Genomic DNA, 23,404 nt, shown 5'->3' on the forward strand with positions numbered 1-23,404 from the left:
ATCAAGAGGGGGAGAAGTACCATTATCCCTGTTTTACAGAGTCATAGGTTCTAAGGCCCGAGAGGCCCACTGTGATCATCTAGTCCGAGCTCTATAGCACAGGCCCGAGAACTTCCCCACAATAATTCCTGTTTGACCTAGAGCAGATCTTTTAGAAAAACATCCAGCCTTGATTTTAAAATTGCCAGTGATGGAGAATCCACCATGACCCTTGGTAAGTTGTTGCAATGGTTAATTACTCTCTCTGTTAATTACTCCCACTGCCTGATTTCCAGTCTGAACTTGTCTAGCTTCAACTTCCATTGGATCTTTTTATACCTTTGCCTGTTAGACTGAAAAGCCCATGATCAAATATTTGTTCCCTGTGTAGGTACTCACAGACTGTGGTCAAGTCACCCCTGAACCTTCTCTTTGTTAAACTAAATACTTGAGCTCCTTGAGTCTTATCACTATAAGGCACGTTTTCCAGTCCTTTAATGATGCTTGTACCTCTTCTCTGATCCCTTGCCAATTTATCAACAAACTTCTTGAAATGTGGACACCAGAACTGGACCCAAAAATCCAGTAGTGGTTGCATCAGTGCGAAATACAGGTGAAAAACCTTTCTACTCCTACTCAATCGTCCCCTGTTTATGCATTCAAGGAGTACTTCAGCTATTTTGGCCTCAGCATCACACTGGGAGCTCATGTTCAGCTGATTATCCACCATGACCTCCAAGTCCTTATCCCAGGAACGTGTAAGTATGGTCTACGCTCTTTGTTCTAGATGTATATATTTACACATGGCTGTATTAAACCACATATTGTTTGTTTGTGCCCAGTTTACCAAGAGATCAGATCACCCTGTATCTGGTGCCTGTCCTCTTCATTATCTAACACTCCAATTTTTGTGTCATCTGCAAACTTTAGCAGTGATGAGTTTATGTTTTCCTCCACGTCATTGAAAAAAAAAAAAAGTGAGATAGAGTAGGACCTAGAACGGATTCCTGTGGGACCCCACTGAAAACACACCTAGTTCACCCGGATTCCCTGGTTACAATTACATTTTGAGACCTGTCAGTGAGCCAGCATTTAATCCATTTAATGTGTGCCATGTTGATTTTGTATCACTCTAATTTATTCACCAAAATTGTGTGTGGTAACAAGTCAGATAAGGAAATCTGGGCTGTCCATAGACACAGCCAGACAGTGGCTGGTTCAGGAACAGAATGCTAGGAGGGAACATTTTGGTCAGCTGTGTACAGAGAGCTATGTGGGTAAAGCCATGGGCACCCTACCCTTTTTATTTATAGTTGTATGCAGCGCCTGAGAGCCCCAGTCAGGGAGCAGGACCTCACTGTGCTCAGGGCAGTGCAAACCCAGAACAAAAATACTTTCTTCTGCTGTCATTTTGTTACATCTAGGAGAGATCGATCCAGCCAAGCCTTTTTCGTTGGGAATAATTCAACATAGTAGTTAGCGGTGAATTTTGCTGGCAAGGTTACAGCTCTCAGAGACCAGGGAGGAGGATGAATCATAGCAGATACAGCTGAGCCCGCTCAGGCCATGAGGTTGAAAAGCCAGCAGTGACAGTGACTCCGCAGCAAAGGAGTGGAGCTTCGTTACTATAAGCCCTGGAACTAGTCAGTGAAATATGGAGGCACAGCCTAAAACCAGAGGGCTACGGGGAACTACTGAAAAGCTGCTGTCTATCACCCTCTGCAATGACGGCAGAGCAGGAGAGCACCTCGCAGGCCAAGTGCAGGGAGTAGCCAAAACGACTGCAAAAGGAGAGCAGACCTTCCCTTCTGCAGGCTGTGACTGCTGAGCTCTCTGTGACCGATTCACACAGTACCACAGTGCACTCCTTCTGTCACGCTGCAAATCCTATTTACCGTGCAGAGCAACGACCCAGCCCCAGCAGAAATACGTCCGAGGCAAACTAACCCCCGCCTCAGAACTGTCCTGTGCTGCTGCAACTCCAGTCTCGCCCGGGCATGTTCTCGTACTTCACAAGCAAGGCGGGTTTGGTCGAACCCTCCTGAAAGGGACAGCTCTGGGAAGCCAGCGCTCCCGCAGACATGAGGCCTGGCCGTCCAACCCGGCAGATCCTGGGGCCTCGTGAGACGGGGATAGAGGCAGAAGTAATGGACAACTCCCACCAGGAATGGCTTCCGCTCCTTGCTAGTGCTTGGGCCCCCGCTCCCCTGGCAATGAGGCTCCAGCAGGAGCCAGGCTCCCACTGGAGGCGTCTCTCCTGGTCGTAGAGTAGCAGCGTCTGCTGGTTGCAGCATTAACTCCCAATGGATGCGTCCCAGGGGCAGCTGGCCACAATGCCTTCTAGAGAAGCTGGTCCCTGGATCCACCCTTCCTAATTCCCACTGTGCACCCACAAAGGGATCTTTGTAGAGCACGGGGAGCTGCTGCAGAGGGGACAACATGGCCCTAAGTACCTCCTGCATCCGCGGGCAGCTTCCCAGATTTCTGTCTCTGCAGTGTGTGGAAGAGAGAGCCCCATGCATCAAAACCTCTACCCAAGCCTTGCAGCTTTTCCCAGCACTCAGTTCGGCTATGAAATAGCTGTGAGCCAGGGCGAGAGCAGGAGCCAGCTGCATGACAGAAACATAAAACACTTTAATAACCTGCTTATGGCGTTTCACTGCTAAGAGCAATTTTAAAACAAACGATCATTCACTAGGGGAAACAACAGGAAAGCTACATCCTATTGCTCTGTCCCAGTGGCCTCTCTCTACATTCTCTTACTGCAGAAGCGGATGGCAAGACAAGCTTCTCTTAATGATTTCACTTAGCTGTTTGTTGGGTACCGACTACTTTTCCCAGCAAGAGCACGTATGATCCTGCGTGGCAGGGAGATGACGCAGGTGCAGTTACAGAGCTTTCCCTCCCCAATACACTATACTGCTTGCTTTTGCCAAAGGTAGGAACATGAATGCTCAAGAAACCACTTCAGGGGTTCACTGTGTCTGGGGACTGAAGCTGAAGACCAGCAATAGCATGTGCAAAAGGATGAGAGAAAAGAGCTCCCTTTTGCTCGACAGCACGTGGTCTGAGCTATTTCAAAAGGGTGGATACACAGACATCTGCTGTGCGAAGGGCCATGTGGGATTCCATCGCTGGCAATATTTTCAACTGTTTTTTTCTCCCTGTCTCTGTTTTCCTTGTAAGAAGCCAACGAGCCGAGTGCTACTGACTTATTCATTTGTCATCTGCACCGCTGCAGAGTACGAGATCCTTCAGTGCAGATTAAAACAAAATTTGCCAAAGAGAAATTGGCTCCATTTCTCCAGAGACCAAAAAGGGTGGGGCTGGATTCCCTGCAGAGGGGAAATGGGAGAAAGTTAATTTCCCCTGTGACTCTTCGGCTACTGAACAATAGACAGCAAGGACGGGGAAGGGAAGTGTCATACAGAAGAGCAGGGAAAGCGGCTATTTCTGCAGCGAAGGGATGTTGGTAATTTGGAAGGTAGAAGGGAAAGGGAGAGAGTGTTCATTAATTACCGTAGGTAACAGAACTGTACAGAGCTTCCTGTTTCCTTGGCAGCCTGGATCATTCCTAAGCCCAGACCTCCCAGTGAAATCAATGAATGTGTAACTCAGGGCAGCATTTGTTTCTACTATATTTTGAAGTAGTACAATATCCTGGATCTGTCATAATGTTATGACTACTTAGAAGTTAGTAGCAGTTAGCACAACCAGGAAATGCTTAATAGCATGCACTCTTAGCACTTAAAGCTTTTTGCAAAATTAGCTAAGCCCCAAGCTCTCTAAGAGGTAGGTGGTGTTATCCCATTATATAGATGGTGAAACTGCATCTATGCTTGCAAACTCCATAGCCACAATTCTCCATCAGTACAGCTCCCACCCATGATAGCACCAGCAGAAGCAACAGCGTACATATGGATCTGAGCGGGATTAGACAACAGGGTGATACAAATGCACAAGCACAACTGGAGACCTGTCGATCCTGCAGCCTCCTCTGTTGCTCTCAATGGAAGAGCAGTACTGGAGGTGAGAAAGTGTCTTTGCCAGCAAACAGCGTACGTTAGGGAGGTTAAGTGACTTGGCTGAGGCCGCACAGCGCATCAGTGGCAGAGGCAGGAGTACAAACCAGGAATCCTGACTCCCCATTCTGTACTCTAACCATTAGACAGAACTCCCTGAAACCGCTGAAAGTAGCCTGACTTTCTCCAGCTTTCACAACAATTCAAATTCAGGTTTGGGTTTGGGTCTTGGGTGAAGTTTCTGGTTTCATCCAACCCAAAGGAGCTGGGTCATTTGTGTTCAGCAGAAAAAGGATCGCAAAGCACTCTCGCTTAGTTGTGAAGGTGTTTCACATCCCAGTAGCCATGTGCTCATTACCAGACATCTACCACTCACAAAACTCCTTTGAGCGGGGGGCCTGGTTTGCTACCACAAAAGGAATTACTCACAGTGGACTCAACAGGAGTTAAACAAAAACCAAAAGCCCCATGGAGACTAGAGTGAGGTTTGTGGGAGATACTGTCACTCTGCTCATTCACACAGCCTGTGCTGCTCTCCTCTCTTCCATTGGGAGGGCTAGAAGGACTCACCCATACTTGCAATTATGCTGTGAACAGGCAGCCTGGATGGGCCGTCATAGATCCCTCTCCCGGCAAACCCTTTCTTCTTTTGCTTCTCCTCCTGCTTGAATATGAAGGCAGAGTTCTCCTCCTTGGTGATGTTAATGTAGAAGCAGGTGTCAGACGCCGTCATGATGTGCCGTGGCCCAGGGTTCAGCAGGATGCTCTTGTTCTCTTCCCTCCTGATGCCGATCAAGCAGACGCCATACCTAAGGCAGAAGTACAATGTGGACATTCAAGGCCACTCCCTAGAAAAGACTCTGTTTTCTTTTGCAAAGCTACTGCATGGGCCTCAGTGAATGTTTCATACCAGCGTCACTGACCCAGCGCACAGAAAACGGAAGGAAATGGAAACTCTCCTCTCACTTTGAAACTTTCCAAACCAGTGTCGGAGGGAATTGGATTAATCCAGTCCCCACTGCCCTGCTATTTACCAAGAGAGTTAAACGACCGCGACCCGTGAGACCGGTACCAAAAGCCCCAAGGGATCCCCACACCAAGGCTTCGAGGTACCGAACCAGGCTGGCGCTCACTTTTTGTGTGCGTGGAAGGCAGCGTAGGTGAAGCTTTTCCCTTCGTATTCCATGAAGAACTTGCTGTCTCCCATGCGGATGTGGTATACTTCGTTGCCTGAGCAGCGCCCATACATCCTTTGCCACTGCTCCGGGGACTCCTGGCCTTCTCTGTAACCAGAGGAACAGAACCCTGCCTGTTAGGGGCTTGTGCTCAGCTCCACCACCATAGTGCGATCTCACTAGGGTTTTCCCCCATCACCGTGGTATTGGGGAATTCCTGGAAGGCCAGCATGCTTTCTGAGCCCAAACCAAGTGGGGGAGCCCTGTTTAGGTTAAAGCTGGTCTTGTGGGAATTATGGGCCCAGTCCAGATGGGCCCTTCCGAGGCTGTGTCAGTGGGGAAGCTGGTGGCCAGGAAGGGAATTGCAGGGGGGAATTGATGAGCCTGCGCCTTCAAAATCCATGCCTAAAGAGTCAGGCTCGGCAGGCCCTCAGCAGCGAGAGGTGGGTGCTGTGTTTGCCACCCCAGACTAAAGTGAAGGGCATCTGAACACCTCTGCCCCCTGACCCAACTGCTCCATGTGTCACGCAGATTATTGACAACAGCCTCCTGGAATGACTGAAGACGACCCAAAGTTTGCTCTGCTGTCATCCTGTCTCACAGGACAGTCTCTGTCCCTTTAACACAAGATCATTCGTTCTCTCAAGGCAGATTTAAGTCAATATAGATCCAGATCTAAACTTTGTAGCTCAGGCCCAATCTCTATTTTTAACCCAATGCAAATGTTAAGACGACAACCCCAGAGTGAAGAATGTGCAAAAATCATTCCCGCAAACAGAAGCCAGTTCATGAGTAAAATGGCAGCACTCACTGGCCCCTGGATGTATGAACCAGCAGGGTGATGAGCGTGGAGGTTGCTGGGCAGACGCAGTTCAAAGCCAGCATGGCGTATTTGCACTCTTCCTCGCAGACCACATGATCTGAAAGTAAAGAGACAGTGCAATTGCTTCCCACTGAGCAGCACTTTCATTTTTCCGATTTACACACCTCCTACAACGTGTAATGTCCCAAGGATGATCTTCTAGCTAGCCAGTTGCTACGCATGGAAGGATGGCGGGGGAGGGGGTGCACAGCATGCACGGCTATTTGAGGATGCTGGAGATCATTTGTTTTATGTTCCAGTCCCTGTGAAGTCTGCGCAGATTGATTAAGCACAGAAGGGGCCACAGGGAAAAACATCTTGTTTCCAGTATGCACCATAGATGTTTTCAACTAATCAAAAACCCATCCTTGATGACACATGGGGAGCAATGAAAACGAGAATAAATGCAGGGAGGAAAAACAGATTCACAGAATGGAAACCTGACAAGTAAACAGAACCCAATCCAGACACTGCCCACCCCCCAAGGCAGAGTAAGGGAAGAGGGATGAATTTCAAACCCCAGGGCCTGGTCCAGATTCATTCTATGAAGGACGAGGTAGCACACTGACAGCCTGATGAGCTGTACTCGATCTCAAGTGTTCTCTTTCAAGAAAAAAATGGATCATTATCCAAAAAAATAATAATCTGGTAGCATACTTGAATTTAGGCCCAATCCTGCCACTGATCCCACATGGTCATTTGAGGGCAGAGAGATGGCAGAATTCACAGTCCAAATTATGCAAGTTTATCATGGGGATAAACAAACACTCAGAAGAGAAGAAAAGCTCTCTCACTTCATTGTAATTTCCCTGATCACAGATTCTAAACTGTTCTGTACTTTACAACACTGTCGAACCCACAATCCCATTTCGGGAGATTCCCCAGGAAAACATTTAAAAGACAAAGACCATACCTAAAAATACAAACACGACATTTTTAAAAGGTTTTCAGAACCTTTTGGCAAGGTTTAAAAGTTTGGTTGTATTTTGAATTGGTAGATACGTATCTGCCCTTCCTCATAACGGTCCAGGGGGACTATTCTGCCAGTGACCTAAATCCTTGATTCACATTAGCATTACTAGCTGTAGGAACATAAGAACTGTCATAGTGGGTCAGACCAAAGGTCCTTCTAGCATGGTATCCTGTCTCCAACAATGGCCAGTACCAGAGCTTCAGGAGGTGTGTACAGAACAGGGCAGTTGGAGTGATCCACCCTGTCTTCTCCCAGCTTCTGGCAGTCAAAAGGTTTAAGGTCACCCGAAACATGGGGTTGCATCCCTGGACATCTTGGCTAATAGCCATTGATGGACCTATCCTCTATGACCATCTCTAGTCATTTTTTTTTTAACCCAGTTATATTTTTGGCCATCACACCATCCCATGGCAATGAGTTCCATGGGTTAATTGTGCATTTGTGTGAAAAAGTACTTCCTTTTGTTTTTATTAAACTCACTGCCTATTAATTTCATCTGTTTTTTTCTTTTGTGGGAATGGGTAAATAACACTTCTTTATTCACTTTCCCCACACCATTCATGGTTTTATAGACCTCTAGCATATGCCGCCTTAAGCGTCTCCTTTCTAATCTGAACAGTTTAATCTTTCCAGTCTCTTTTTGTACAGAAGTTGTTCCATCCCCTTGATCATCTTTGTTGCCCTTCTCTGAACTTCTTCCAGTTCCATGATGTCCTTTTTGAGATGGAGCAACCAGAACTGGACCCAGCAATGAAGGTGAGGGCACACCATGAATTTATATAGCGGCATTATGATATTCTCCATCTTTTTCTATCCCTATTCTATCTCATATTTTCTATCCCTTTCCTAATAGCTCCTAACTTTCTGTTTGCCTTATCAGTGTTGAATGTCATTTGCCAGTTTGCTGCCCAGTCACCCAGTTCTGGGAGATCCCTCTCTTCACAATCAGCTTTGGACTTAATTACCATGAATAATTTTGTAACATCTACAAACTTTGCCTCTTCACTGTTCACCACATTTTCCAATTCATTAATGAATATGTTGAATAGGACTGGTTCCAGTACAGATCCTTGGGGGACTCCCTTGCTTAGCTCTCTACATTATAACACCTGACCATTTATTCCTACCCTTTGTTTCCTTTCTTTTAACCAGTTGCTGATTCATCAGAGGACTTTCCCTCTTCTCCCACGACTAATTAGTTTCCTTAAGAGCCTTTGGTAAGGGACTTTGTCTAAGGCCTTCTAAAAATCCAGGTACATTATATCGATTGGATCACTCTCATCTTCATGCTTGTTGATGCCTTCAAAAGAATTCTAATAGAACGGTGAGGTATGATTTCTCTTTATAAAAGCCGCATTGCTTCTTCCAACAAATTCTATTTGTCTACGTGTCTGATAGTTCTGTCCCTGACTATAGTTTCTACCAATTTGCCCAGTCCCTAAGTTAGGCTTTCCAGATCACCTCCAGAGCTCTTTTTTATTAAATTTAATTCCTGTGCTGCAACAGGTAGAGGATGGATATCCTAAAATAGCTGCTAGAAGGACCAAGAAACTAGAGGAGATCAGGGCAGTGGTGACACCGGCAGTGAGAGGTTCAGACTGGTGGCTGGAAGAAACACTGGAACCCACTGGTGGTGAGTAGCAGCGAATATTCGGGAACGTCTGTAGATTGGTGGCTGTGCTCAGCAATAAGTCTCCCCTCGGGGTTCCTGGTGTGAGTAAGGCAGGTGGATCTGGCCTTCCGGGGGAAGCCCATATCTGCTCACACCAAACTCACCCGCAAACTTGACATGAAACTTGTTTTCAGGCTTTAGAATCTGAACGTAGAGGGGGCAGTTGGGCGCAAAATCCTTCACAGCCCAGGCTCTCAGGATGGTCTGATGGTCCTGATGAAAGAGAAAGGCAAGAGCAACGCTATAAGCATCTCTCCAGCAGCTGAGTAGGTTCCAGCACCTCCATGTTTTGGGCTTAATTCACAAGCAATAGTGCCTTGTGATCACAGAGAAACAAGCCCAGGCCGGTTCACTGCAAACACCCAACCCTCCCAAGCTGCCCCTCCAGAACAAATGTGGAGTCTGGAAGTGAAACAGGAAAAACAACAGGAGTTCAGTCTAGGATTTGCAGATTTCCTGCGGAGTCCTTTGGATAGCCCAGCCTTAACCTCCTGATATCCCAGATCAGTAACTGATTTGCTATATACACAGAATCTGACAAAGGCCATACACACCAGGTACATGTTGGACTCTGGGTCATCCCAACACCAGCACAGAGAGTTACACACCTGCCCACCTCCCCAGGGATCTGATGAGAAGATATGCCTGAAATCTTGGTAAATAATTCGATATGAACATGCATCCAATGAAGTGAGCTGTAGCTCACGAAAGCTTATGCTCAAATAAATTCGTTAGTCTCTGAGGTGCCACAAGTCCTCCTGTTCTTTTTGTGGATACAGACTAACACGGCTGCTACTCTGAAACCTGTCCCCACTACGTGAGGAGTGCCACCCTATGCTGAACTTGTTCTGTGGCCACTAGTCAAGGGCGGGTTCCTCCCTGGCTAAAGAAACAGACCTAGAAGGGGTCCTAAAGAGACGCTGACTTTCACTCTGCAGGTCACTTCCTCCCACATCAACCTGGTGTGTCCTTCCCCAGGCACCTCTGTTCATTCTCCAACCAGAGGGCAGCAGGCAGACCATGCCTCTCATTTAGCTGGTTCCAGTGACGTATTCAAACCGTATCGTCATTTCCCTCCAGAGTTTTTTAGAGGATGCGCTTAAATTCAAGTGATTGAACCCCAAACCTCTTGATCTTAACACACAAGCTTCTATTGCCATCTCCGTTAGCAACCTTCTTGTCAATCTCTGAGTCACCAATTTGTTATTGCAACGGTTTTAGTAAGGTTTGAATTAATTCAGTAATTAAAGAGTACATTTCCATGAAAAATCCACACCCCTGAGAGATGTAGCAATAGTGACCTAACCTTTGGATTACATAGGTAATCCACCTCCCTGAGAGGCGCCTAGTGCTATGTCAACAGGAGACCCCTCCAGGCAGTGTAGTCAGTGTCTACACAGAAGCGCTACAGCGGCACAGTTACAGAGGTGCAGCTGTAGTGTTTGAAGTGTAGACATAACCTGACAGGAATCGGATCAGCGCAGAGTTTCCCAGAGGAAGTGAAGAGTCACTTGACCAGTCAAACACACCAAACTGCCCAAAGGAAACATGTTGCACTTTACTTTTCATTTTAAAAACATACAGAAGAGCAGGCTAGGCAGGGACTGTCTAGAGTCACCGAGTGTGTCTATGACATGGGAGAGGGGACCACTGTTCCCTCTAAGATGTGCACGCGCACACAGATCCTAAACCCCGTGCACATGGCGAAAAACCACACACACAAAAATTTGCACAGAAGCACAAAAATTTGCACAGAAGAAATTTTTTGCGCACACGGCCTGTCAAAAATTAGAGGGAACATTGGAGGGGAGTTGCCTGACTCCACAGACAGATGTTCAGGCTATTCCCTGAACCATGGGGAGTGGTTACCCTACGCCTGTTCTCTGTAACGTTACATCTACACTGCAATAACCCCCCCCACACACACACACACAGCACTGGGTCCTGGAGCCTGGATCAGCTGACTCAGGCTCGTGGAGCTCAGGCTGCAGGGCAAAAAGTAGCAGTGTAGATGTTTGGGCTTGGGCTGGAAGCCTGGAAGGGGTTGGGTCTCTGAGCTTAAGCCCAAATGTCTGCACTGCAATTTTCAGCCCCAGCCAGAGTCAGCTGATCCGTGCCAGCTGTGCCGTGGGTCTTTTATTGAAATGTAGACGTACCTGACCTGAAATCTCCCAGCTCCCTGTTACAAAGGTGCCATGCGGGCCTAGGCACAGGGTAGCAAGGACCTTGGCACAATGATGTTGATTAGAGATGAAATTTCAGCCTTCAGAGGCTCTCTCAGTGGGGAACTCTAATGCAGAGACTCTGGATCCATTGAGAGCAGCCCCTCATTTCTGAACGATTTCCATTGACGTTTCTGGTGATTCACACAGGGCCAGACGGTGAAGTCTTTATTGTCTCCTTACTCACGAGTTAGCCTGGCAGGAGAATGCCTTGGGGACCTGGCCCATTGGCAGGTTTTTTCAAGCCCACGCGTTCTCTCTCATGACCCTGTTCCCCTTCCCTGTGGCCGTGGCAAAGTCACAGTCCTGACCTGATGGCAGCCCACACACTTGCATGGTAACTGTGACTGTAAACTGGTCTGTGACCTCACTGTAAATCCCAGCTAACGCATCTCTCTTGCCCCATGGGAACATAAAGCCAACAAGAGTTCACTGCTCGACAGGGATGTTCTGCTCTTCCCACCGGGGGCTACAGCCCATTCAGGCCAATAGTGGGAGCAAAGGTTCAGTCCAGAATAAAACGAGACAGAGGAGAAACATGTCCTGGAACCACACAGAACAGTCTGTCATTGAAAAGCTGGTGCAGCTGCAGCTAGCCACACGCGGTCTCCCCAGGCCAGTCTGGAGAAACTGGCCGCACTGCGGCTTTGTTCCAGTTTTATGCATCTCAGTAAATACGCACCAGCCGATGAGACAATCTGACACACACAGACCATCACGAAAGCAGCAAGACCAGCAAATAGGAACATGGGAATCTTTTCAGCAATACGGACACAGCCCCTTGGCACATGCATGAACATGGAAAAACACCATGGGTGCAGAATGCCACCATATTTTAATGCAGTGGTTCTCATCCTTTGCCATACTAGGACCCCTTTGCATACCAGCATTCCCCCACCCCCAAGGACTATCTGTTCCATCCAGCCAGGACCTCTCTCTTATTTAGCACTCGGGGGAGAGCTGAGTGAGTTATGACCTCCTGATAGCTGTTCATAGCCCACCCCCGCAGGTCGTGATCCCTGGGTTGAGAACTTTTGTTTCAATGCACACCGCTTTAGATATGGGTCTGACTCATTCTGGTGGCAGGCATTTGGGTATGGAGTCAGCCCCTGTGGTCAGCCCCTCTGGTCGCACAACTAAATTGGCCCCCAACCTCTCAGACTGCTCTTCCCAACCTCAGTGTCTTGTGTTGTTGTATCATGATCTCTTTGCCACCTGGCCCTTCTTGTGGAAAATCCCACCAGCTGTGATCTAACTTTCCACCTAGTCTCCTTCCCACAGCTTTATCTGGGCACGGTAAGAGACTCCACACTTCAGAACATGCATTTCATGATCACCGTCAGATACCTCAGTTCCTAATTCCAATTTCTTTAGGCCTCTCTTCTTGGGTATTTTTTTCGCTGCATGCAGGGTGGGGATGTTTCTAGCTCACACAGTTCAAGGTGATCCCCAAAGCCCCAGCTCTGCCAATCCCAGCTTATGCACCATGAACACAAATGACAAAAGCATCACAAGGCAGCAAAATGTCACCATGGCCTGCCTGGCTGGGGAGCGGTAGACAGCCTGTCGCTAAATGCGCCTGTTTTTGACACGTAGGAGAGAAACATTGGCATTACCATACTGGCTCACACTAGGACTCCCTCCAGTCCAGTATCTCTGTCTTCAAGAGCAGATGCTTCAGAGGAAAGAACAAGAATCCCTGCCCTAGGAAGGGATGGGATAACTTGCCCCAGGCAATGTAAATTAGTATTAGCATTGTAAGTTTGTTAGCACCTATAACCAGAGGTCCAGAGATCAAAACCAGACTCTGCTAACTGCCACCTCCTTTCGGAGGGAGGGTCTTTGGCATGGGTTATGCAGGAGGCCAGACTAGATTATAATGGTCCCCTCTGGCTTTAACAGCTATGAATTGCCAATAAGCCCAGCCCTGTCTTACCGCGGCCGTGCGGTCCGCCTCGTTTCGACTGCTGAGAATGAAACAGGCCTCTCCGTTATCCATCCTGAAAACACAAAGGATTCTGTGAATCACGCACAGCCAGGGAGCTCGTTCATCTGACATGCAGTCAGCTAGAGAGTCTCCTGGCCTGGTTTCTGGGTGGTCAGAAAAGATGGCACACGTGGGCACTGCTAACGTTTGCTGGGAATCAGCCCTCCTTCCCATCCCTGTCACATTACAAGAAGGAGTAGAGGTAACCTGCAAGAAGGCCATTTCACGCTGCTGTTAGTAAATATGTAGCAAATTAAATACAACAGACTGGGAACAGCAGGGGTGTTATAAAGGGCCTGATCCCAGTTGTACCAGTCAAACCATGTGCATACTGTTCCCTTGGGACAGTGACTTGATCATGTCTGTGAGCGTCCTGTGGTTACGGGCTGGACGCCGCAGGGGGACGCCTCCAGGGGATGCTGGGGTTGGTGTGTGTCTGTTACTAGCCAGCACAGAGACAACACGGTTGGTGGCTTGCATAGCTAGAGGCTTTTGGTTTCAGGGAGCTGAGCTACAGCGGGCAGAAATGAGGCTCCTTCACGTGAAGGGCAGGTAGCGGCGAGGTGCCTCACAACCCTGAGTATCTCTGGGGAGCGTCATGCCACCCCCCATGGAGGGAGCCAAGAGGACTGCGAGCAGATGGCTAGCTCTCTGCACAGGCGGGTGTGAATGCCACAGAAAGCCATCCAGTATTTCTCCACGGTTTTATTTCAGCGGTGGGAGGACCTGGCAAGGCTCAGGTAATTAAACAAGGGAGCTTCTGGCTCTGGCAGGCGGCAGACATGAAACACTTGATGAGCAGTGGAAAGCGGCTCTAATTGCCATCGGTCATATCTCTGCATCTGTCTTGTCTAGTTCGACTGCAAAGTTAACTCAGGTGATCAGCACACGGGTCGGAGCAGCCACGCTGCAGAGCCAGACTCGAGTGTGCCCACTGACTGCGTCCACACTGCCACTGCGCTCCCTCGTGTGAGGCACTAGGACTTTTGGGGCATATCCCAAAGCTCTTAGCTCTGCAGGAAGCTCAGCCGCTCTATGATTCTTTCCCAGTGAATTGTGGGAGAACTTGTCTGGCACATGGGTTGGGGGGAACGTGAGAAGGCACTAGAGGACTATCAGTGCTCAAATGGTTAGCCTGCATTTGCATTGCAAAGAGGGCAGGCTACCATGGGGTTAGCCTATACCCCACAACAGGCCAGCTAGCCTGAATGCAAAGCACCAGCATACTCAGGGGAGAGAGTTCTGTATGAAGACAGGAGACAGATAAGGGGCTACAGCCAAGTAAAAGCTGGAGTTAATTCTGCAGTGAACACATGCCCTAGGTTTGTATAGTGCCTAGCACAAATAGTGCCGGTTCTCGGTCAGCCCCAGGCACTGTCATAATAAACACCATTAATAATAAACGTGCACCAGGCAGGGCAGCAGGGATGGGTCATTGCTTCTTAACATTCTGCATTGGAAAGCAACTCTGCACCAGGATCCTACCCGGACTTGTCGGACACAGGTGGTTCCTTGAGTCACCAGAGATGAGAGAGTCCATTGTATGGGGAGAGCCACACAGAGCAGCCCTGGGCAAAGGGAAAGGCCTGCCGAATGTATATACAAATCTGCACAATTATACATGCTAGAACTTGCCTGCTCGAACTGCGCTAGGAGCCTCTAGAAATGCATTTCCCAGGGCTTGGCTGAACTGAGCCAAGCCCTGGGAAATGCATTTCCCAGGTAGTTTCTACCTTTGCACCGGAGTAACTTTATCAAAGTGCTGCACCAGAGCAAACCCCCAACAGACGTGTCGCGCAGGTGTAAAAAGTGACTTGCACCTGTGTGGTGTACTCTGGTTTCAGGTGTGTCTACACTAGAGACTTGCCCCGGTGCAGCTCCTCTGGAGCAAAACCCCTTAGTGAGGACAAATCTCCAGTCTCCCTTTGTGGCTCTGCGTGGACTGGGGGTGCGGGCAAGGAATGAACCTCACACTTAAAAGACACACAGGTGCCCCTCCACACACATTTTATCCTGGAAGAGTCCTGGCTGTGATAGTTTCTTGTAAGTGCTCTTGCTCCAGAAATGAGCAATCCACGTGAAATGCACAATATTAAATAGCAAGAAGCTTTACCACATTACTGCACCAAGTCCCCCTGCCCCATGCAGCCCTTACTTGTGTGGGGGCCGCGTCTCGCTCCAGCTAGCAAATGTTTCCTAATAGTTGGACGAGGGGGCTTGGACTTGCACCTCCTCAACTCCACTTCTGCCCTTACTGCTAACTCAAGTGTGCCCTGGGGCAGGTCACCCGAAAAATAAACACAGAATTAATCTACCTCTCAGGGGCACTACGAGTCACAATTCATATTTGCAAAGTGCTTTGAGATCCTCAGATCTAGAAGGGCAACTATTATTACCAGTTCCTTTACTGGATACAGTTAGAGTTACACAGTTAGTAAAAGCAGGTTCTTTGGGGGGTTTTATTCTCTTTTTTATTTCTCCAGTTCTTGGGGAGAAGGAGGCATTGGACATCCAGGCTCTTGCATTTCGCAGGAGATGATAAATCTGGGTTTCTGTGGCTCCTGCTGTCAATTTCTAGGACTGGCTGCTGAATCCAGAAATAAGAACAAATTTCAATCCATTATTCTAGGCTCCTTAACAACCAGCTAAGTGCAGAGTTTCTTAAGAGAGTTCTACTGGGGTAAGATTGGATTCAAAAGGAACTAGTAATTGGCAGCCTTTAAAGAATTTTAAAGCCCCAATATTACATTTCCAGTCCACCTCTCAAGGCTTGTTATCCACAAAATGAAGGACACCTAGCTAGAGTTCAATTATCTGACGTCTATTTTTCAGACTTTTGCAGTGATGGCAGAGAAAACTGACATCTGTGGTGCATGAATCTTTCATGACTGTTTAAACTGGGGTCAGACTAACATGCCAGCCTATGAGAGAATGGTGACAGTGATGTTTAAATGTGGGCTTTACTGTTTGCATCAGTTACTGTTATATCTTGAGCTGTCAGTCCTGAAATGGATGTCCTTAATAAGGGCTTGTCTACTCTTGAAATGCTTCTGAGGCACAGCTGTGCCATAGTAATGCTTCAGTGTAGACATACCTACACCGACGGGGTCAGGGTGGAGGGGTTGTCCCATCACCATAGCTAATCCACCTCCCGAGAGATGGTAGCTAGGAAGAATTCTTCTGGCAACCTAGCACTGTATCCACTGAGGGTTAGGTCAGCTTAACTAAGCCGCTCAGTGGTGTAGCTATTTCACACCCCTGAGTGATGTAGTTAAACCAACTTAATTTTCTAGTGTAAACCAGGCCTTAGTAAGCTGCTTTTCTTCATGGCAGCTTTTCACCTTTGTGTCTGGCTGATGTGAATTGTCCAAATTTTTAGGCAATAGCATACAAAATAGCATTCATTTTAACAATGATGGATTGTAGCCACTGCTTGGAGCTTTGCACTGTAATGTCCAGCATTCCTCTTTTAAAAAACTATATAGCTTAGATTGGCTATTGGGGCCACCCACCAGTGAGAGAAGTTTCCCTGCTGGAGTGTTTTGACTCTCTCATGCTTATCAAGCAAGCTGTATAACAGTGTAATCAATGCTACATTACAGACATGCACAGTTCTTGCTCTGAATAACAGAGAACACATATGCTGGTAGCCATAACAGGAGTCTTGGAGAGCTATTCCCCTCCAGTACCTCTGTGGGTCTTGTAAGGATTGGCTCTATACTCACTTTGCTCTCATGAGATCCTGATCTTTCAATGCAGACCCCTGAAGATATATCACTCGCTGAGACCACAGAGGAATCTGAAGGACCCGCCGAACTTGTATATCCATCTCTGTTGGACAAAGTATCACTACGTAGTAATCCTGAAAGAGAAAAGCTAGTGTTTGCTTGTCAGTCTGACAGTAAGATAAGTAAGCTTGGTAAGATCATTTCACTCACCGATTGAGCATGCAATTCTATACAGGTTTCAGCATTACACTATTAACGGTGTGATTTCACTTTGCACCAACGCTGGGATGTCACAAGCATTTGGAAGCACACACAGAGTTTTCCCCAATCACGTTTGCACAATAGCTCTTATGTAGGCACATCTGACAATTGAATTATTAAAGGACTGAACATTTGGCTCAGAAAAGTGGGGCTCTGTGTATTTAGAGAAATTAACAAGACTTAAAAAATGAAATCTATATTGAGCCAAGACTAACAATGACGACAGCGAAATCTTGATTGGTTCTTGAATTAAATGCAAATACAGGGTGCATGTGAGCTACTCTCAATAGTAGTGGGGTGAAAGTTACACACATTCACTGAAAAACAGTGCTGATTAGACTTGATTATTCCATTAGGAGCTGGGTAAATCATCTGGGGTTCAACAAGCACACATTTTATTTATATAGTATAAGGCATTCAATTCGGTAAACACCTTCTAACATAAAAAAACCAACACATTTATATAGGCATATGCAATGTGCTTGGATACTACAGCCACAAGCACGGCAGAAAAACCCAAACTCGCCCCTGTAGAGTGTGTCCATTGGTGTGGCATAGAGGCAGGTATGTACTGCAGGCTGTTGAATCGACCGGGACCACTACGACCTGTATTTCTTCTGTGCTGTTTCCATATACTGATTCAGGCATTCTATACAGTGAATTGAAACCAATTACCAGACCATACTGAAGACTAATCTGGTTGAACTGATGTTTTTTACCTCATATGTGTTCCTGTCACATATCCTTTGCTTCCCTCTTCCATGCGCTAAGTGCCGGGTGGTGCTATCATTACCTTCAGCAATGTCTAGCGGCACCGAGAGCTCAGTAAGGACACTTATTCAACTGCTAACAACGGTTGCCCTGAAATAAGACACCACTGCCTTTACCTGCAGCCGGGGATGGGCGTAGAACTCGTTCAGAAAGTCCATCAGGAGGTCAATCTTGAGGGAACTGACACAAAGGACAACGTGTTTCTCCGTCTGTGCCCGGTGGCGGCTGTAATTCCCTCCTGATTTCTGACGTTCCATCCAGAGGTACACAAGCTCCTCAAACTGCAAACAAAGGCAGACAGCTCCTGAGGTGAGACAGACTGTGAGGTGGGCTGAATACATTCAAACATTCAGAACACTTTCACAGTTACAAACTGCACATCCATAGTTATAATGTCCCCTGGTTAGCCACATACACCTGTGCAAGGTTAAGAGAGCTCTGAATAAAGGACAGTTGAGTTTATACATGTACAATGTTGTGTGTAATATACAGGAATGTAATCTGTGTTTAATGCTAGGGTGACGGGCAACATGCAAATGCCTGTAAGAGAGAGAGAATGGAGAAGACACAGATAGGGTAGACAGACTGGACACACACGTGTTAACCTATACACCCTCTTGGAAATGGGTTGCTTCATTTCAAGAAACATTAAATGACAGACATCCTGAGATTTTCTGTAGCGTACATGCCCTGTACAGTGCTAGACATGCCTGTATTGTCACACATACGGATACTCAACACACATGGCAAAATGAACTCACATCACAGTATGTGAACATACAGCACAGCATAAACAGAGCATTTCCGATTATGTTGGTGAATCTCTCTTGTGCTGGGGCAATGGTTGAGATTTCTTTTTGCTTATGGCCCTTTGTGACAAAATTCGTCCCCACAGCTCTCTCGCATGCCATCTTAGCCATTTCTGGGAGGTACCTGCAAACGGTGACAATGTGTTTTCTAGCTATCCTGCTAGCATGCGCACACGCACACGCGGACGCACTTCTGATTGTTCCATTTAAGGACAGATGGGAAGGAAATTCATGTTGGCTATTCAATCCCAGAAGAAAACCTTTTCTAAGAGCATTTCTCTATTCCCCTCATCTGACACTAAGCAGTGACAGACAGTGAAAACTGCAGACAACAGGCTGTCATTGTCACATTATGCGGTTGGCTGGCGGAGAAGGAGCACTGGCTGGTTTGCTCCCAGACGTGATGCCTCAAACGCCACAGCTCAGCCGTTGGTTGACAGTGCCTCAGAGCAGAAACTAAGTTCCCTCCATACCCTGTGTTGAGAATTCCTCTGTCTCCTCTGGAAATCTCAAATCATGTTCCTGGTCAACTGGTTAGTCAGGTGGAAATAACCCTGCTGCTGGTCCTTCTCACGAGCCATGACATGCCAGCAACACTGGCATTTCTAATGTAGGCTGAACGCATCTTTTTCTTCATGGCTGCGTCACTTACCTGGAGGGGCAGCACGACGAGGGCAACACAAATCATTATCACCACCAGGAGCTGCGAGGGCCAGATCTTTGGGGTCACATCTCCGTAGCCCACGGTGGAGAAGGTGACGATACAGAAGTAGAAGGACTTGAAGAGGGAGAGGTTGTCACCTGCTCTTTCTAAATGCTGGATGCCACAGGTTCTGGAAGGAGGGGGAAAAGGGAGCATGTATCAATTAGGCTTTCACACGGCACTCCATGAACATCAGGTTCCTGATCCTGCAATGTGTAATGCCCTCCACTCCTACTGGCGCCCGTGGGGGAAGAGGGCCCTCTGGTGCTTGCAGGAGAATGCCCTAGAAGAAGCCTTGAACCTACCAGACTCATGGGCAGAACTAATCCCTGGTGTATCACCAGTATTGTCAGTGGGATAAATCTGGCCAGCGTGACAGCACTTCTAGTTTAGAGGTTCGATTTGGCTCAGATAACCCGCCCCCTCAATTAACATGCTCACCAGCACGTTACCCCAAACCCTGGACATCAGCTACCACACTCCAGTAGTGCTACGCCATTTATGTAGGCAGCTTGGAGTCCGAGGCCCTGTGTTTCCGACAGACTGTTGCAGAAAGGTAAACAGGAAGCTCATTCCATCCTTGATATGACTCAGATGACATTAAGGGTTCTCAATCTCATGCCTGACTTCAAGTGAGGTTCTTCAGCAAGCACGATGTTGCTAATACATTTCACTCCGCACCCCACCACTTTTCTCTTTGGAAACACAAACCCTCTGGAACCAAGTAGCTTATCTCTTCAGCAGTCAGTCAGCATCACTTGAGAGGCATGCAGGTTAAAAGTCATCTTGGTGAACAGAAATAATGTAGGTTTCAGAGTAAGAGCCATGTTAGTCTGTATTCGCAAAAAGAAAAGGAGGACTTGTGGCACCTTAGAGACTAACCAATTTATTTGAGCATAAGCTTTCGTGAGCTACAGCCCACTTCATCGGATGCATACTGTGGAAAGTATAGAAGATCTTATTATATACACACAAAGCATGAAAAAATAACTCCTTCCGCCCCACTCTCCTGCTGGTAATAGCTTATCCAAAGTGACCACTCTCCTTACATTGTGTATGATAATCAAGGTGGGCCATTTCCAGCACAAATCCAAGGTTTAACAAGAACGTCTGAGGGGGGGACGTAGCTGTAGCTCACGAAAGCTTATGCTCAAATAAATTGGTTAGTCTCTAAGGTGCCACAAGTACTCCTTTTCTTTTTGATTATCATACACATTGTAAGGAGAGTGATCACTTTAGATAAGCTATTACCAGCAGGAGAGTGGGGTGGGAGGAGGTATTTTTCCATGCTTTGTGTGTATATAATAAGATCTTCTACACTTTCCACAGTATGCATCCGATGAAGTGAGCTGTAGCTCACGAAAGCTTATGCTCAAATAAATTGGTTAGTCTCTAAGGTGCCACAAGTCCTCCTTTTCTTTTTGAGAAATAATGTAGAAGTAGCCTTGGAATTGAATTCCAGTGCTACCCAACAGGCCAGGAAATACATATAGAGTCACAGAGGGCATGAGCTGCTAAAGGCAAAGTGTACTATGGCTTGTTTTTATGTAAAAAGACCCGTCAGGATGTTTAGACCTATCATACTCATCAGCTTTACTTTGTATCCACTTACAGCTTAACTGGTATGTTACATTCCCAGTCCAGATCAGTGGAGATGTAAGAAAATGCCAAAAGTCTAATTAGACACTAACTACCTAACAATGGAAAGAGGTCCATGTAGTTCTAAGTGCAGGGCGTAAAGGGTTCTGTTAATTAGCAGATGCCTCCATGGCCCATTAGACAAATGGCAAATCGAGCAACCTTGGTAACCTCCTCCAGATGAATAGCATATTTAGGAAATGCAATGGCCTTAATGTACAAGCCATCACGGCTGAATTAGTGTCCAACAAATATCTCCCCTTCGAAAACCACCAGTATCTCCCTGGACATGACAGCACTTATTGCCCTGCTCTGAGCCATGTACACTTACACAAGCCAGCCAGGATCCTGGCATGCTCCAATTAACATGTTTTGGTTAAAATCGTGTAATTAGAGACAATCATGGGCTCCTAAAACAGGAATTGATCTGCCTGAGGCTAAATGATCAGGAAGACAAAGCAAAGTAAGGAGACTCTCTGAGTCAGTGGAGCGCATCTGATTCTTTTATCAGCCGACAGCACTTCTGAAGATCAGGCTCTAAAAAAGTTAAAAAAACAACAACCCAAAATGCTACAAAAAGGTGGAACATTTGGAACATTTAGGGTCACTTCCAGCTGGTGTAAACTGGCATAGCTCCATCAAAGTCAAATGCTGATTTACACCAGATCTGGGCCTTAATCCCATAAAACTAAATACTGACCCCATTGATACCAATGATAAAAGCTCCCTTAGAGCTCAATGGACCCAGGATTTGGCCCTGTATAATTTGTGATGGATGGAGATAAAAAGGCTTGGGAGCTCAGTTTGGTTTGGGTAAACAGCCCTAAACTATGATGCTTTGATCAATATATAGTCCTCTCCAGGACTCTACAGAATCCAACTGGAATCAGACTGGAAAATTCCTGCTGCAGCCATGGGTAGAATCTCCTGCAAGTTTCCAAATCACAGTATGGGGTTTTGGTGCACTCCTCCAATGAAAGCCAATGGAAGCCAGGCAGTTAATCAACCCAGCACCCACTCAGGGGCATGAGAATTCACCCCTACCCCAAACACTGTATTCTCCGTTGTTCAGGTCAACAGGAAATAGCACCGACAAAGTGCACATGATAACTTATCAAGTCAGTTTAGTTGACTTTTCCATTAGACCTTTGAGAGCAAGACAGCTTCTGCTATGGAAGCCCCTTCAGCCGTGCTCCCCCTCCCAGTGTCTCTTTGCCCCCAAGAGCACCACGTAGGAGGGACTGTAACCGAGAGGGGGTGAAAACACCATTGAATCAATGCTGCTTTTAGTAAAGAAGCTTCTGTCTCTCCCCCTGCCCCCCACCTCCAACAACAGAAGCAACAGCCAGTTAGCAAATACATGACAGGTTATCTGGACGCTGACGTCTTTGCCCTCCAGAGGTGAACAATATTTCCTCCCACTGCTTAAAGAGGAAACCAATATTTTTGCATGACGATGAAGAGAAGGGAAAGGAGTCAGAAAAAAAAAAATCAATAGATCAGCCCTTCTGCCTTTGTGTCTGACTGCTAGCAGCGCGGCCACATGATGATTCTAACCACCTAGAAGAGCACTTGGCCTCAGATCATATCCACAGGGAACAGCAGTGTGATTGGTCTATCGTGTATCTTGCCACATGTCATCATCCGAGGGGCCATACTTCAAAGAGTGATTGAAAAACACTCTCTACTGGGCTGACTTGGTTGTGTTACAACAAAAACAAAAAACAAAAACCCACAACACATCATACATCCAACAGAGGGTTTTTATTTTCTTAAGTCACATCTACCCCATGCTCTAGAGAAGGAGAAAGCAAAGGACCTTGAAGGGCTGGTGTTCTGTCCACGTAGATGGAGGAGGTGTGCCAGTTTGGGCTTGCAGCACGGCCCCACCACTCACCTTGCCAAGGTCAAATGTGGGATAAATCCAGAGCAGGAGCCACAGAAAAGTAATTGTGCTTGAAAGGGCTATGGGAGTAAGTGTCTAATGTGTAGATGCAATTCTGTTAACTACGCGTGCAAATGAGGCACGCAGATATTTTTTCACATGATTTTGAAAATCTGGCCCTGACCTCTGTTGCCAACCAATAACATAGTTATAGATGGTGCTCTCATGCCTAGTGACCCCAGTGCAATAGTGCTGTCGTTCTGCTAAAAATGTTAATGGAGCAGAAAAAAATTCCTATTAGCACAAGTTATTTGTGAACTTCAAAAGGTCTGGAGCTCAGTTTATGTTCAAATGAGCAACAAAAGTCTGGAGGCTTCTATGAGTTTCTGGGCTGGATATTTTCAAAGAACACGAAAGGAACTGATGAAATTCAAGCCAAAAACACTGCAAGAGGCGGCTCTTTAAAGCCCGTAATAAACTTATGGTTCTCAACTGCTCATCTGAGCTAATTCCTTAGCAATTTTGCTCTCTCCTGTGACTTGGTCCCCTCCCCTTCCAGACCCACAGCAGCATGCAGCAAACACAAGCTCTTTTACTGAAGTAATCTGAATGTGTGGCCCTAGAATAGTGAGGAGTGGAGCAGAGGGTCAAAAGCCTTTATAGGACCTCTGTGCTCTCACTATCCTGAGCAGCTCCTCTGGCCTATGACATGACTGA

The 23,404-nt window shown here is 47.0% G+C and overlaps 1 protein-coding gene across 11 annotated transcripts in view; it reads right to left on the reverse strand.

Moving 5' to 3' along the window:
* The window catches only part of KCNT1 (potassium sodium-activated channel subfamily T member 1), a 197,918-nt gene that overhangs the window by 35,158 nt on the left and 139,356 nt on the right, over nt 1-23,404 (reverse strand). For all 11 annotated transcript variants that reach the window (XM_043530478.1, XM_043530477.1, XM_043530479.1 and 8 more), the window contains 8 exons: nt 19,114-19,294; nt 17,769-17,933; nt 16,618-16,754; nt 12,842-12,905; nt 8,788-8,896; nt 5,988-6,096; nt 5,135-5,284; nt 4,572-4,810 (listed from right to left, as the gene is read on the reverse strand). In XM_043530478.1, the coding sequence (XP_043386413.1) occupies nt 4,572-4,810; nt 5,135-5,284; nt 5,988-6,096; nt 8,788-8,896; nt 12,842-12,905; nt 16,618-16,754; nt 17,769-17,933; nt 19,114-19,294 (1,154 nt within the window). The remainder of the gene's footprint in view (nt 1-4,571; nt 4,811-5,134; nt 5,285-5,987; nt 6,097-8,787; nt 8,897-12,841; nt 12,906-16,617; nt 16,755-17,768; nt 17,934-19,113; nt 19,295-23,404) is intronic.

Source organism: Chelonia mydas, chromosome 16 (assembly GCF_015237465.2).
Source record: "Chelonia mydas isolate rCheMyd1 chromosome 16, rCheMyd1.pri.v2, whole genome shotgun sequence".
In the NCBI taxonomy this organism is placed as follows: domain Eukaryota; kingdom Metazoa; phylum Chordata; order Testudines; family Cheloniidae; genus Chelonia; species Chelonia mydas.